General features: G+C 46.0%; 1 protein-coding gene across 2 annotated transcripts in view; it reads right to left on the reverse strand.

Moving 5' to 3' along the window:
* LOC8051413 (AP-3 complex subunit delta-1) overlaps window positions 1-16,406 on the reverse strand; it is a 95,538-nt gene continuing 79,132 nt past the window's right edge. For both annotated transcript variants that reach the window (XM_029971310.3, XM_029971309.3), the window contains exons 29-33: window positions 13,609-13,743; window positions 8,181-8,266; window positions 6,286-6,410; window positions 1,363-1,445; window positions 1-749 (exon numbers count right to left, since the gene is read on the reverse strand). In XM_029971310.3, the coding sequence (XP_029827170.2) occupies window positions 648-749; window positions 1,363-1,445; window positions 6,286-6,410; window positions 8,181-8,266; window positions 13,609-13,743 (531 nt within the window). In that variant the 3' untranslated portion in view covers window positions 1-647. The remainder of the gene's footprint in view (window positions 750-1,362; window positions 1,446-6,285; window positions 6,411-8,180; window positions 8,267-13,608; window positions 13,744-16,406) is intronic.

A 16,406-nucleotide genomic window follows, 5' to 3' on the forward strand; every position in this document is an offset into this window, starting at 1 on the left:
TAAGTTTGCAAACGTGTAAAATACTCTTTAATGCTTCCGTCAGTCGGCATGTTTCTCACACAATGGAACCATTTTTTTCCTCACGCTAGCCTAAACAAAACAGTCGTACCGCTTTGAAGCACTTGTTTCCACCGATCTGTTCACATAAGCACTTAATTCGCTTTTGTATTTAATGGAAAATCAAGAAGGGGAAAAAAAAGGAAAACCTTGCAGGAAGCAGACTGGAAACTGTTTTGATAGTTTTACAAGGAAAGAAAAACAGGCTGTCCCGACGGCAAAAGTTAGGAAGAAAAAAAAGTCTCCACCTTGCAACTCGACCACGTGAACATTTACATAAATAACTCGCACGTTGCCCAGTTTTCCGCAGCGTGGCCATCGCTTGGTTACACAGCGTCCAAGCAGTTCTGCTGAAGACTTTGCCGAAGAGACGCTCGAGGGTGAGAAACGACCGGCTGTCCCGGCGGGACAAGTTTTGCTGAAGCTGAAGAATCCCACCGAGGACTTTTGCTCAAGAGACGCTCAAAGGTGACGAGCACAGGCCGTCCCGACGGGACGACTTCCGTTGCAGAGTTCCGCTGAAGAGACATCTGGAGGTCAAAGGACGAGTAAGTCCCTGCCCCAGGTTGCCTGGAATGAGGAGCGGGTTCCTAGGAAGCGCTTGCAGACAGCAGGGCCCGAACTTCGTCCATCAGGCTGGAGAGCAGCTGCCCGTTGGTGCTCTTGCCGTCCACGTGCAGACGATTGGGATTCTGCAAAGGAACGAGCATAGTCATCCTCACCACTGCGAGTGTGATCATCACCATTGAGCCAGGACTAGAACCATCAAAAAAGCATTGCTACCTCTTTCCCAGACTGTTTTGTGGATGGTGCCATGTTTTTGCCTAGGGCAGAGCGGACACAACTGGCCATAATTACGATTCGAAAACACTTGTTACCGAGCTTTATGCGCGGTTTCGTGAAGCTCAGGTGACATTGTTTTGCTCTGTTGGGAACCGTCTTAATGTTTCTGGAGGACGGAAGAGCGCTTCTTGCGGTTCTGGATAATGCTTTGAATAACTGGAAACACTGAATTTAGGCGACAAGATTGCGAAAGTGACATTATTTTTTCGATTTCAAATAGCATGTTTGGCAATATTGTTACGAAAATTGCATGGAATTCGCAAAAATTAGGTTTTTGCAAAAACTTTAAGTCATTTACAGTACTATACACCTCAGATGTCTTATTCTACCAGCCCCAAACTAGCCAACTGGATACAAGTCCGTTCGCTTTTCTTAGTCGCCCATATATGCCTTCCTGCTGATGAAACGAACAGAGCCGAAACTGAACTCCACAGGCAGACGACGTCCTCGGGTGCTACTCACCATGTGTTTGACCAGCAGGCAGATGTGGTCGTCCTGTATGGAGCGGCTGTACAGCGAAGCACTCAGCTCCACTTGCTCCACCACTGGAAGAAGAACGCAGTCCGCCCATCAACCACCCCTTCTCTCTCTTACTCGCAGCTATTCTGCGTTGGCCTGTGGTTATCGGGCTTCTGCAATCCCTTGTCCCTTGTGGGCAGGCCGCATACACACTACTGGCTTTTCAATCACCGACTCTTTGCGGGCGCCGCCATTTTGTTGCTGAGTGCAGGGAGAGTGCAATTGGCGATAGTCACGGTTAAAAAATTAAACTTTCCGAGCCTCAGATGCTATGTTGGGAAGCCCGGGCGATGTTGTTTTGCCCCATCATTGACCGTTTTATTGTTTCTGGCGACATTTCTGGAGGACTGAAATGTAGGGGTGTGCAAATAGCGGGTCGAATCGGATAGCGCAACGTCATCCCTAGCTTCTGCACTGCTGAAAGAACCGGCTGTCTTGGATTTCCCTTGCATTGTCAAGGCTATGAATGACGCAGCGCTACCTATTTGATCCTAACCACTATTCGCACAACCCTACTGAAATGTATTCCCTGCAATTTTGGATGAAGCCTCAGACCAATGGCAACAATGATTTGAAGCAATAAGATGGCTGAAGTGCTGCTACTCTAAAGCATTGCATATTTAGCGGATGGCTTTAACCAATGCAATAAACTTGTCGGTCAAAGACCCGTTCCAAGCACCAAAGCAACATCGCATGTGTGACTTCGCACTCTTTCGCTTCAATGTAATTAAGCAAATGAAGATACAGTGACGTCTCGTTAATATGGACACCTCCCTTCACCCAAAAAATCGTCCGTAATGTGAGTTGTTCGTATTAACGAGACAAAAATGCATGTATTTTCCCACATTGTCCCCCAAAATGTTGTCCATATAGCGGGGTATCCATAATAACGAGACATGACTGTACTCGCAAAGTGTTCCAGTGACAACAATGACAGGTAGCTACAAAGCCTTGTACTTTGGCAGGTTGTGGCACAGCGCCTGTACTCTTAATATTGCGCATGAAGCACGTCTCCTACTGGTATTAGGGTTGCCACCTTTCCTCGAAGAAAACACCAGTCATGCCGGGGAGGGGGGGGTGATAATTATGTGGGATCGAACTGGTAAAAAGAAAAATGCAGTATTGACAGTAACATGCATAGATTAGATACATACCATTTAGTCAAAAATAAAGTGCCCAAAACAAATCCCGCACCTCTACTAATTCTGTGCAGAAGGGATGAGGAAGCACTGAAGCACTCGGCAAGCCCTTTCTATTGCGCACTGCTCCCATCACTTTAGGACACACATAAGCTATAATTCTGCTACAGATGTGACCCTTCCCCGGAGACAGCCTGCGCATGTTTCAGCACATCCTCGCGTTTGGGCAAAGACCTCAAAAAAGTGCCAGATAAAAAAATGAAAGACATTTACAATCCTCTGTAATACCGAATTAGAGCGCAGCTCTTGAGGAGGAGGTGAGGGGGGTGTGGAGGGGATGGTCACGTCTGACGTCAGACGTCACGTCATATGTGATGTCGGCGTGACGTCACGTGTGACGCCACGAGGGTAAATTTTTCCCGCTAAATTTGGCGGTAAATTTTTTCGCTTAATTTAGTAGAAAAATATTGCCGGGTTGAGTGGCGTCACTTGTGACATCACAAGGGTAAAATTTTCCCGCTAAATTTAGGAGAAACATTTCCCGCCAGATTTAGCGGGAAAATTTTGCCCTCGTGACGTCATTATGGGAATCATCCCATAATGCAGTGCATGGTTACTCAAACTGGAAAGAAACACAACCAAGTTTGAAAGCAACGAAACAAATACATTTTTTTAAATGTCATGCGAACGTTTGTGACTGAAAAGAAAACAAGTGGAAAAAGTGCGGAAAAGAGGGATAACGCCGTGGCCGCCCGCCTCTTTGGATGAGCGATAGTACCACGTGCGTCTGTCAGGACGCCGACAATTGTTAAAGGTTGTACAACCGCTCATTCAACACACTCCCTCCCTCCCAAATGCACAGGCAGCTATCGGGAGGAGAGGGCAGTCGTGTGTATGAGCATTGCTTGTCTCCTGCACCCCGCAGGTGCGGGCTTTCTGCCTTGTCTCATTTCCCTTTCATGTGCCCACTTGCTGCTGCAGCCGCACCCGCTTTGAGCAGGCTTGCCGTCGTTTCTCAAGCAAGCCTGCTCATGTGCTTTTTCTGTTTGGGAGTCCACAACAGATTTTATGCCCTTTGTGTAAACCCCCCCCCCCCCCCCCCCCCAAAAAAAAAAAAAAAAAAAAAACTTTCAGCTTTTTTACGGTGGTGAAGAAGGAAGAGCAGCGGAGCTGTAGCTTCTATTCGTGGCGGTGGCTTTCCAGGCAAGCAATCTGCTCTTCACTCGCAAGGGAATCTGAAGCGCTCAACGCGGTGGAACTTTAGGTGATAGCAGCCTCGCAGCAATTGTGAAACCATTCGCGCTCCTGCGCACATCGCCGCTCGTTCCGTTCCCACTCTTCTTTCTCCGAAGAAATATTGCTGCCATCTATGAGCGACGGCAGCAACCAGTTTCTGGTTGCCGAGGCTGGAAAGGTTGCTGCAATCTATGAGCGACGGCGGCAAGCAGGCAACCAGCAAGCACAACACTCTGGACAGCTACCGCCATCTATGAGAGACGGCAGCAACCAGAGTGTTGTGTCGACCACTGGTGTCGACATTTGTTTGGTACCGGACACAATCCTGGGGAAACTAGCCCTTAACAGCTCCGCTGCAAAAAACAAAAAATTGTTGGCAAGCATTTTTTGTGCTGGTTTTTGTGTTAACAGACTAGAAAAAGGGTCCCCAAACCCCGCCCCTGCACCAGATGCAGCCTGCGCAGGCGTTCCAGCCCGCTGCTACAAACGCAAAAATAAGCGCAAGTGAAAAAAAATGGCACTGCGACGAGCATTAAAAGCACATGTGAAGATATCAGAAAAGATGAGAAAAAAATGCATCAAAATGCGAGATCTCTTGCCATAATATTGTACACTGTCATCCTCAGCATTATTATTTGTAGTTCTGCGCTTCCAGCCTGTGTCACTATGATAAACTTCCTCAGCGTTCTCACGAATACAGTCTAAGCTCGTTACAACAGACCTTGGTTTTCACCAAGATTTCGATCTGTTGTAAAAGGAGTATGTTGTATGCAGATACGAAGTTGAGTCAATGGCACATAGAGGAAAACCAACAGAACTTCACAAATCGGTATGTTATATCCAAATGTCTGTTGCAACCAGGTCTGTTATAATGAGATTAGACTGTATAGGACTTAGCATCCCGCGTCATAACTTTGCATATTGTCATCAGGAGACGTACTATTCTCAATAATCTTGCACCCTGTGCGAATATTCCTATGCACTTTGACTTACGCCTGGTGCGTTCTCCAAGTAGCCATTCTTTTGCAACATCATTAGCAACATAGTATTTAAACGTAAAATATAGTATGTATTCATCCACCTTAGATCTCTTTTTGTATTTTTGCTCTAGTTTAAATTTCAGTATTTAAATGCTTTTTCAACCTTATTTATTTAGTCTTTTCACATCTATATTGTCCTAAATATCCTGTGGCCCTCGAGACTGCCACAGGTCCCCAATCCGACTCTTCAGCCAAAAACTATTGGAGACCCCTGGTTTTCAATAGTTCAATTGGTATGGGGAACAACAACATTTTCAAACCTTCAACTTGTTCATATAGTATTACAAAAAAAATGTCTTCGGCATATTTACAATGAGCCTTATGGAGCGCCAAGTACTAACTTGTTCTACCGCTCCCATGTGATTACTGCATTCAACTTGTATAGATATCGATTAAGTTTGAGGTATAAATTAGAAACAAGAAACAATATTACTAACTTACGTGATCTGGCTCATCTTCAAATAAAGAACATAACTAGTTACTCAAAAAGACATAGAGAAAATTGGGTAGTGCGTACACCTCATTCGAACTATGGAAAAGATTGCCTAAGTTTCATACTGCCGTCTTTATTAAACCGATATCATCTTGCACATTTTGATTTATTTACCTGTAAATACAGTGAACTCCATAGAATGTATGAAACCGAGAGGGTATAATTTTGACAATTTTTTTTTTTTTTTTAAATGTATGCACTCTAAACATTTATGATCACAATGATTTTTTTTTGGTGAGCGTTGTTGCAATGTATTGTTAAAATTACTTTTCTTCCCGCTTTTTTTTTTTTTCTGTGAATACTTTAGCACGATGCTGCTTAGCTGCCAATATTAAGGGTCTGTGGACTCGTCAAGCTGCAATGCTGTAGCTTTTTTTCACAGCTTCTTCATCTTCTTTGTACAAGGTGAAAAATAAACTGATTTGATTTGATTAGACATATTTCTGATTTCCCCCCTTCCCTCCCCCCAAAAAAGTGCTTGGATAGTTTAAAAAATTCCTGAATGACGGTAAGTTTTAGATACAGACTGGCAACTGGCCAAACAGGGTAGGTGGCAACTTTAAGTGGTGTAACTACTGTGTCCTCGAACGTGTTCCCTCGATTTCCGCCTATTGACATCATAAAGTGTCACGACGTTGCTCGCCAAGATCCTGGTGGCGGCAGAGCAGCGCAGGCATATGCAGCAGCAGATGCCTGTTCTGCTGCAGGTTGTTCCGTAGCACGACAGTCGACATTTGTACGACCGATCACTGTGATTGCAACATGCGACGGCACGACAGGCTACTCCTGCGACGCACTTAGGGACTACTTTTGATGCATGGGCAAGAGAGGACGGTGAACGCGTCAGTCGGAGACATACTCCAAGGACCGTACTCTCACGCCGAGGGGTGCGGCCAATGAGCCCTGACGGAAACGACAGGTCGGGACACGTGCACGAAGGGGGGAGGGGGGGCCCCACCTGTGAAGTGGCAGTGGAAGCAGATCTTGGAGAGAACGTGCGAGAACTCAAACTCCACTGCGTCCAGCGTGAAGCCGCTCTTGGCCGACAGCTCCCCCCCACGCAGGAGCTCGGCAAACGTGTCCCTGCATTCCGCATTCGTAAAAGTGATTGTTGTAGACAAATCTCTTACTCGGATTAATAATACTAGAGTCAAACAATTACGACAGACTGCACCGAATTCCAGCCACGATTTAAAGGGGAGCTCCGGCGAAACACCGATCAACAAAGCTGAACTGTTGTAAACAAAATAATTGATTGAAATAATATTTTTAGTGAAGTTATTGAATTTTTAAACTTTGGCCCTCAGCACTTTTCAAAATGAAAAGCTCTTCTGGTAACACGAAGGACGTGACATAAAATGTCGCAAATAGGACAGTACTGTTTATTGCCGACGGCTTACGAGAAGTTTGATGGTGCAAAATAAGCGTTGTAAAAACTCGCTCCCCCCCCCCCCCCCCCCCCCTTGACACAAGAAAAACAAAACAAAAGATACACGCCATACTTTGTTTTTAGACTGCCTTCTCGACCTACAGGTTTTAAGAGATGTGACGTCACGCTTCTCGAAAGTGCGGGCAAATTTGAACGTCGGTTTTGGCGTTACATTTATTTGCCATTCTTTCAATGGGTAGTATTCTGATTTTAGAGGTAATAAATACTAGCATCCCAGGAAGAGGGATTCTGAAGACGTAGTTGGCTTGGGTAGCCCAAGAATCTGCGCTCGTTTAAGTCTAAAGACCTAAACGAGCACAGATTAGGTCGAAAGACCTAAACGAGCACAGTTTGCAAAACGACGTCAACGTTGGCAACAGTCGGGATAACGCGTTGAACAATTTTAACTGCAGCATTTATGGCCACACAAGTACTCGGCACAATGAAATATGGATCTCGTGCTGATACGGGGGAGAACCTGGATTAGCTCGATGAGATGTACCTCTCTGCTGAAAGATAGCGGAAGGCATTGACACATCCACCCATCGAGCTCATGGCGTGTTCTCACATCAGTGGTTTCCCGAGAGAAAGAACAACAAAGAGACCGACAAAAGAGCAGAGGAAGAGAGCAGATGACAGGTTAGGTGTGTTCGCTTTACTGCGAAACGTTGAGGCTGTTGGAGTGCTTGTCAACGCTCTTCTTTACACAATGAACGTTGCCTTGATTTCCTCGAAAAATAAAGTGAAGGAAGAACAGGTGCCAACCTTACAAGCAATATCTGGCTGCTTGTTAGTGTTCATTAAAGCTTTGACAGCACGCAGGATCCAATGGGATCACCAATGTCTGCCGTCACGCCCTGTCGTTCAGAATGTGGTCGAAGCGCATAGGAAGGAGGCAGACCCGTTCCTCTAGATTTATTACCCTGTTTTCCAGACTATAGACTAGTTTAAGCTTTGAAATTTTACTCGGTGCAGACTATCTACGGGTGCAAACTATACAAGGATTTTTATCCTTTAAATCACTCGTTATGATGAGACGTGACGAAGTTTGCGAATCGCAAAGTATGTTAACAATGATTTATATACCTACGATACGAGTGTCCTTGCAAGCCAATAAAGCGGGCATTTGTCGAGGCGTGCTATGTACGAGAATTTTTTGTGCGCAAACTATCTAAAGAAAAACTTTCTCTTCAACCGAAATTTGCCCCTGCAGGTTGAAGACCGGGTGTGGACTACCAGTTCGGAAAATACGGAACACAGACTCGATTTTTTTCCAAGTTGGATACAACTTCCCACAAAAAGGAGCTTGCTGCTGATGTGTTAGTCAGCTCTTTCAGCGCTGAATGGCTTCATACTTTATTGCAAAGTAGACTTCTACCGAACGGGAGGGAAACCGTCAGAAAGCGTCTGCATGTTCCACCCACCGCTTGTACATGGTCCCTATGAGGTACGAAGATACCGGCAGGTGGAGCTTGAAGTCCAGTTTCTCATGCGTAGAACCCGTGTCCGTCTGCAAGTGAGGAAACACACAGGGTCACCAGAAGCTCGCTCACGCATTCCACTACTCTGACTTGCGACTCTGCAATCTGCTCAAATCATACGCTGACTCCGCATAATTTGTTTCAAAACCCCTTCCCTCGTGTAGTCCACTTAAAAAAAAGCCTCCCGAGGCACAATAGGCTTCAGAAAGCCTCGCGAGGCAATCAGAATGTAATAAGTATAGTAGAACTTCGTTGATACAATCCCAGATAATAAGATTTTTTTGGCTTATACGTTCACGATCGGGGCCACAGGAAATGCCCCATAAAGTTGCACCGTTCTCTTACCAGTTTACAAGTTCCTGGATAGTACGATTTCCAGGGAAGTATGTTAAACGTTTAGACAACTTTCGATTCGATGATTCGTTTTTCGGCGGTCGGCTGACAGGACTCCCTTCTTGCAAATGCGGAGCGCTCAGCGAGTGCTCGATTTGTAGTCGCTAGCCGCATTTCAGTTTCAATATTTCACGCTACCGTTTCGGTAGCACTCATGACAGCTACCCTGCCGATTTCCTCGGCGGCACGCACGAGAGAAACTTGTGACAATAGTACCAAATAACTGTATCACCGCCGCGCCGCAAGTCTACAAACGAGCTGTTCAACAACTGAAGCGGTACGAATGCCCCAGTCCCCGTTGACGGTTGAGATCGATGCGAGTGAAGTTCTCGCGCTATGTACGTGCGTACGCTTAATTATCGTTTCGTAGTAAGGATACAGAGATCAACTGCCCTGGCAGTAAATCAGAACTGTACATTTCTGCCACGATCAAGGAGTTTTTCGCGTTGACCCCGGGGCCAATGAGGCACCAGCGAGCCACTTGGGGTGTGTTTGATAAAGTGAACCGAAGTTACTCCGGCGGGTCATGTCATCTGACATTACAAATAGTAGAGCAACGTTAGATGTGGTTAGATTTCACAATACCCGTGTCCATGAGATAGAGTAAATTTTGCAACCTCGGTGCGATAGTGGGGTTAGTGCCAGAAGCGGTAGCGGTATGTTCGCGTATTGCTTTTTAAGCGGCTGCAAGATAAGCACATGATTGACAGTTACTCTCAGTAACTCCTACAAGCACCTTGAGCATGCTGCCTTAAAGCAATCAAAAAGAAACAAATAGATATACTTTTTTTTTCATTTTCACGGTTTTTGGGTTACCGTCTCAGTGGCACGTTTCCCAAGTAGTGTCCGGTCGCGTTCTGCTGGTTCTGCTGCCGTGTTTCGTTGTCACGACGAAATAGAAGAATCACAATCAGATGCGGCGACGCAATGAGCATAGGTGGCCCGCCGAACACCGCCGCCTGCCGCACAGAGGCGGGCCACCGATGCTGCTTCCGATGTTCGCCGTGTGAAGAAACTTGCATGGACCGCTTCCATGCGTCGAACGTACACACCATCTTAACTTCGCTGCCCGCATCGCGTGCGGCCACCAAACACGTGGGCAAAGTATGCGAAACTAGCGAAACAAAGTTTTGCGAACAATCGTAAAGATGGCAAAAAGCGAAGCAGAGTTGACAGAACACGGGAGCAAGCAAGCATCCGTAGCAGACGACGCGAGCAGTGCGAGCACCCGGAGGTGCGGTAGCCGTGGCAACAGAGGGAGAACAAGTGTCGCGGTCAATGGCAGTTGTGCACACCCTCGAGCGCGCGTTTTTGCAAATCACAACTTTGCAATTGTGATGTAGGAAAACATCAATCATGCCAAAATTATGTGGCAGACACCATCATAAAGGGCAACGAAAAGGAAAAAGAAAAAAAAAGAACACTGCTTCAAAGCAAGACCAAGATGGTGACCATCCGCAAAGTTGAACGCAAGCGGCAATTGCTGAAAGTATGGCTCACATTTGCGGCTTGAGTGCGATTTGGAAGCCGCCGAGATGCCGTAAATATTTTCTCGGTGAATTAGGAGCTGATTATTACCAAGGAGGCAGTTTAAGGAATACACAACCCAGAATTGTAGCTTCCTGATTTTACGGTTCTCAAGGACTGTAGCAACATTTGTATCATACGATTCCCTGGAAAATAAGTTTCTTTCCTCCCATTTTTTCTAAACTTATCAATGAAGTTATACTGTACTTAATGATCTTTTTCTAAAATTTCTGTCCATACATCTTACAGTGCAATCCACTTATAACAATACCATATATAATAATGTACTTATAACAATCAGTTTCTAGTCTAGGTGCGACGATAATCAGTTATAAGGATTGAATTTTCGGGTTTTCTTATTGTTATAGGTGGGTTGCACTGTATACAGTTGAACCCGGATATATCGAATTCAAAGGGGATTGTAAAATAGTTTGATATATCCATAATTTGATATACAAAAATATGTTAACTTAAGCTCCAGTTAAGATTTCCGCGGGTCCCTGCTAATACCGAAGGGCGTGACAAACGGGACCTTACCAAATAGAGCCTCTAAGAGCCACTAAAAACAGTAAAGCTTAGTTGGTGAAGATCATAAACACCCCCGCGTTACGGGACAGTGCTTGCAATCGTTTACGTGGGGCCACAACCTCTACACAACACCGGCAACAAAACACAAAAATAATTTTAAAAATGAAAAAACAGAAAAAGCGAGTTGCACAAAAAAAGCAAAACAACTTTGGATCCACAGAATAAAGTTAAGCAAGCAACAAAAAAGAAACCTCACTAAATTCGGGCAGCAAAAAGAAAAAGGGGGCAAAGCAAAAACGGCCAAAGAAAAAGGCAAACAAAGATAAGGCATCCAAAGTTTGCTCAATCATTGTTGTCAACACACTCAACTTGATAACACACACCACAGCGCACTATAGCAAATAACACTCACACCTTACACACGAAAAATAAAGCAAAATTCAAACAAACCGCGCTGACTGACAACTCTTTTTATATAACTTTGTCTTCTTCAACCTCTAGCACCACCGAATTTCCCAATTCACGCGCACCGATCTCCTAGATGCCTAAAAATGTTTTCTCTTTTTCTGTCAGGTGTAAAGATGGTGTACTTATACAGTTGTTATAGCTCCTGGCGATATGTTCTGCTTCGATAATTTCTCGAGTTAATTGGTTTCTGTTCCTGCCTAAAATTGTACAGGATGGCAAGTGAACGTCGCACCCACAATCCCGGCAGTGTATGCCTAGATGCCCTGAGTTGGCTCTGGAGCTGTTGTTGTTGTGTTCCCGGAGCCTATCGTTAAGGCATCGTCCGGTCTGACCAATGTACACTTTCCCGCACGAAAGGGGAAATGAGTACACCACTTCATCGGCACACTCAACGAACCTGTTCTGATGGTTTTTGGTGCAGCATACTGTTCGGTGGAAATCAGGTGAGTTGACTTGTTTACACAAGTTGCCAAGCTTATTGGGAGCAGTAAAGACGACACTCAACTTGACGAAAGCTTTTTCTTTTTTATTTTATTTTGTGGCTAAAGAGTCGCGCAGGGACTACTTAGGGGAAAGAGCTACCGTTCCAATAGCGGACACTCCCTGCCCTCCCTACGCAGGCATGTGCCCTTCCTCTTGCTTTTGCCATCCACTTATTTTTTTACGGTTGTTTTTCTTTCTTTCTTACAACTGCTCTTTTGCTGCTTATCCTCGCGCACATAGTTTGCTGGCATGGTGGTCTGCCATCCCCGCAACGTGAGCTATGTGCTCGCGGCCGGCGCAATTCGACTGCGGGAGAAAGGACGGGCGGCCGTGCTTTGTTCCCTATATCAAGTGTCCCCGACGTGGGAGTACGATACAGAAAGACAACGCTCCCATACTACTGCGTGCGATTTTCAAGGGGATATTTAGACCATTTGATATAAACAATAATATGAAATACCAGGGTGTGATATAACCGGGCTCGACTGTACGTGTTTCACGTGATGTTGATGAACTTTTGCCCCCACGTTTTTGTATGGGTTAAGACAGAATTTTTCAGCTCGCTCCAGTTCTCTTGCATCGTTATCGACTGCAGTAGCAGGAGTTGTTGGGAACTTAAAAGAGCATCGGCTGGTACTCAATTTTTATACATAGCGGTCTTTATTCGGGTTTAAGACGATCCGACGATCCAGAAGTCGACTTGTCGCTGGCCCCAGTAAATGCTGCCGGGGTGGATCCGAAAGGAAACAAATTGGGACATGCTCGGATTTAAGCGGCCCAATGACGTCCTCGATGGTGATTACCAAGCTCTGTCATCGACGGAACCACTGGCCACTCGGCGTTCTTGGCGCTGGTTATAGACCATTACATTTAGCGCTCTCTGAGCGGCACCATTTTGTTCGACAGCAGCGCCCTCTCCATACATCCGGGAAATTCAGCGGGTTCGGCGGGGTAAAACGAGAGAGAGGGCACGCGCCCGACTCCGTTAGCAGACGACAAACCGGAGGGTTGCCATTCTCAATGTTTGGGCTGTACCGGCGGGCTGTACGGAACATCGAACTCTCGCTCGTGGCTGCCGCTGTGAAGTGGTTTGCGTTCTTAGAATAGTTATGGCCACTCCAAAATATATATAGGCAGCCTATAGCTCTCTGTTGTTCTATTTCGGTAAATGATCAACTGACATATCTTTTTTCACACTTAAATAGCAGTCGAGTCAGCCGGCAGTACTACCCTCAACTACTGCGTGTATTGCAGCAGGAGAGCACATTTTTATTTATTATTTCAGACTACCACTCATGGTTGCTAAAGGCCTACACCAGTACCAACTTTGTGTAGTAAAAAAGATACAGCAACCGGATTTACTTTTCGCCGGAGAGACCGGCCAATCTGACACAGTTTCCCTATTTTTTTTTTTTTATTTGCACGCAGGTAACAGCACAATTGGACCCTGTTATTCTTTTTATCTAGCATAGTATTACACAATTACTGGCATACCAAAATCTGCGCATTTGCGCCTGAAATTTCCAAAATGACGCGATTTTAAACAGAGTTTGTACGCCAGCCGGATGCTAGGTACAGCCCACTCGGCGGAGCAGACGACATGCGGAATAGAGGGGGAGGGCATTTTTTACTCTCTATTACCCTCTCTGCTATGACCCTAATGGAAGGGTCTATATACCGAAGCATGGCGAGTGCCATGCTCCGCCGGCTCATCTGAAGTCCGAATAACGACAGGTATGCGTAAACGTTGAGAACCAGAAGACACTCCTTCGTACCGCCGACCACTCCGGCAGATGCGGTCGATCGCGTTGCATAAACGACTCTACCGAGCCGGAAAACGCCGCCTCCGCAGATGGAAAAATGCGGAGTGAAAGTTAATCAACATGGCATTCCGCGAGATTTCGAGCTGGGAGTACGTCCCGCAAAACCACCCTACAAGGAACCCCAGAAGGGCCGCCCGTCGGTCACTCACCACCAGCATGTAGGTGAAGGTTCCCCGCAGCCGCTGCGCCATGCTCACGCTGTCCACGGTGAACGCAAACTGGCCCTCGTTGGCCGTGCAGGGGGGGAGCTGGAAGGGCACCTTAACGCCGTCGTGCGAGTCCACCTGCAAGGGGGCTTCTCCTTAGAGCTACTAAATAGAAGCCACGTTTTGGAAGAAGCTCCGGCAAAATTTTCTTATTCGCTCATTCGCCTCAAAACGAGTTCAGCACATTGACACATCTGAACTAGTAACGGAAACTACGAGTCACAATCTTTTTTTGTTTTTGCAAAGTTTTGGGAGTATGTATTAAATTTGGCTTGAGAGGCCCTACTGGCAACACTGAACATGTGATGTTCGATGTTGTCATGTCGGGAAACACGAGGGCAGTGCAGCTTGTTCCCGACAGGTTGCAAGAAGTTTGGTAGTGTGAAATGAATGCTGGTTTAAGCCTGAACCAACATAACAAAAAAAACATGAGCAAAGTACTGTGTTTCTTAGACTGCCTGCTCGACTTGCAAGTTATACAACAGGCGACATCGCTCCACCCGATATGCGGGAAAATTTGAACGTTGATTTTGGCACAACCTTTGTTTGCCATTTTCTCAATTATTATTTTGAATTTAAAGATAATAAATAGCATGCCTGGGCATTCCGAAAATATGTTTAGTACAGGTGGCTTGGAAGACCGACGCCCTTTAACTTGGTGCTTTTAAATCGTTCTGCCGGGTAACTGAAACGACAGTGATTGTGCACAGACAAACTGACGATAGTTAAAGGGCAACTCCGCTCAATTCCGAAGATTTCGGGATAATGATTGATTTCGAATTAAAAAGCCCTAGTAAAACACACTACGTTGTTTGCTTTGCGAAAAATGGGATATATATTTTTAAATCTGATTTTAAATACGAGCGGAAATCGAAACCAAAACTTCGGCTCCGCCCGGTAACATTGGCCTCGGGTCGCCAAGTACATGGCCATCACGTGGTACGAGATGTCACGTGATCCTCACCCCAACGACGGGCGGGATGGGGGCGGCGAGCGTGCGGTAGGCGCGAGTGTCGTCTGCACCGCACTCTTCGCCACGTTTTGGTGTCTATGGCATTCGACGACGTCTGCACAACTGCGGCATAAGTGTGCGCGCACGTGGTGTCCGTAGTGTGGACGAAACTCCGAGAGACAATAATCACAATCGGTGAGACGAAGACGGCGGTTGTGACGCGGAAGACGGCGGTAACGGCGGGACCATGGTGGGCGGCCGAACGCCTCCCAAGAAACGCGCTGCGCAGGCGCGTTACGCCAATCATGTGGACACTGCTGAGCGCCGAGAGGCAACGTTGCTGATGTCATGCGCTACGCTCGCCCGGAGAAGTGAAAACAAGCAAAAGGGGGCCATGTAGATGGCGTTTAGCTCAATGTTGGCTCCGCCCATGCCGTAGCCTTGACTGCGCTGTTGGTTGCGCCTGAATTCGCCCGCTCAAGTCAGCCGATTTCGGCAACTTGGCGAGTTGCAAAGTTTGCCGGACCGTTTAAGAAACATTTAGACAGAACTGCGTCGTAAGATTTCACGTGTGGTCTTCCTAGGCGATACTGAAGAGGACTGCATTGTTTTTTCAAAACCAAAAATGAAGCGGAGTTGCCCTTTAAGTCTTTTTTTGTTTTCTTTAAGGAATTATGTAAAATGGCTATGACCGGTCTCAAGGTCACAGCACTTGTGAGAGAGGGTTGTGCAGCTTATGGCAAAGAATCTACCAGTTTCAAGGTTTTCTTTTGAAGAGTTCACTCGGTTGCTGCATTAACAAAGGGTGTATCTGTGAAGGAGGTAGGTGGTGACAGCATCGTGTATATATAAGGAGTTAGCGGAATCAATTAGTTAGCCGAGTTTGAGACCATCTCCCCCTGGGTCTCTTTCTTTGACTTGAAAGTTTTTCGCCCTTCCCTCACCACTGTCTCGGGTGTTACACGGTATGATTAGCAGGCTGAATCCTCATCTGAAATTGCAGAAAAGGTTCTATCGTCCCCCAGGAACCTTAGAACGGGCCAGCCCGCAACAGAGCAAAACAATACCACTCGAGCATCAAGACAACATATCTAAAACTTAAAAGGGTACTCCGGCGATTTCTTCATGGTCCCCGATTTGCTTGAAATTTGGCTAAGCTCGCCAAACAACATCGCCAAAATAGTATCCCAAATATTGGGTCAAAATAAGTTTTTTTCACAAAGTTATTGAATTTACAATTTTGGTCCTCACAGTGTTTTTCAAACTGAAAGTCTCTACTGGCAACCACGAAAAAGTGACGTCATTGGAAGTGCAGGGGTTCACTCTTTGGACTGTAGAATTTGTTCCCAACTGATTCGAAGCAGTTTCATGGTGTCAAATGAATGCTTTAGAAGCTTGCTCCAGTCCCCGCGCTCCAGCACGGAACAAATGATTGGCATATTCTATTTTTTAGGCCGCTCGCTTGACTGGCAAACTTGCCTTCCACTGACGTCACGGCACTGAAAAGTGCGGGTATATTTGAATGTTGGTTTTTGCATCATTTTTCATTTGCCGAATTCGCAATAACTATTATGAATTTTGCGATACTAAATAGCATACCGGAAAGGGTAAAGGCCGGGGAGTCAGAAAATGTAGTTAGTTGAGGTAGCTCAAAAAATCGCCGGAGTACCCCTTAACCCTTTCATGGTCGCATTTTTTTTCCAAGGGCGCACCCCCGTGGTCGGGTTTTTTTACTCGGTGTGATAGCAAAGAGAATTCACAGGTTTATTGTAGCATAAAAAATATAAGA

The sequence above is a fragment of the Ixodes scapularis genome, unplaced genomic scaffold, assembly GCF_016920785.2.
Source record: "Ixodes scapularis isolate PalLabHiFi unplaced genomic scaffold, ASM1692078v2 PGA_scaffold12__126_contigs__length_90152505, whole genome shotgun sequence".
In the NCBI taxonomy this organism is placed as follows: domain Eukaryota; kingdom Metazoa; phylum Arthropoda; class Arachnida; order Ixodida; family Ixodidae; genus Ixodes; species Ixodes scapularis.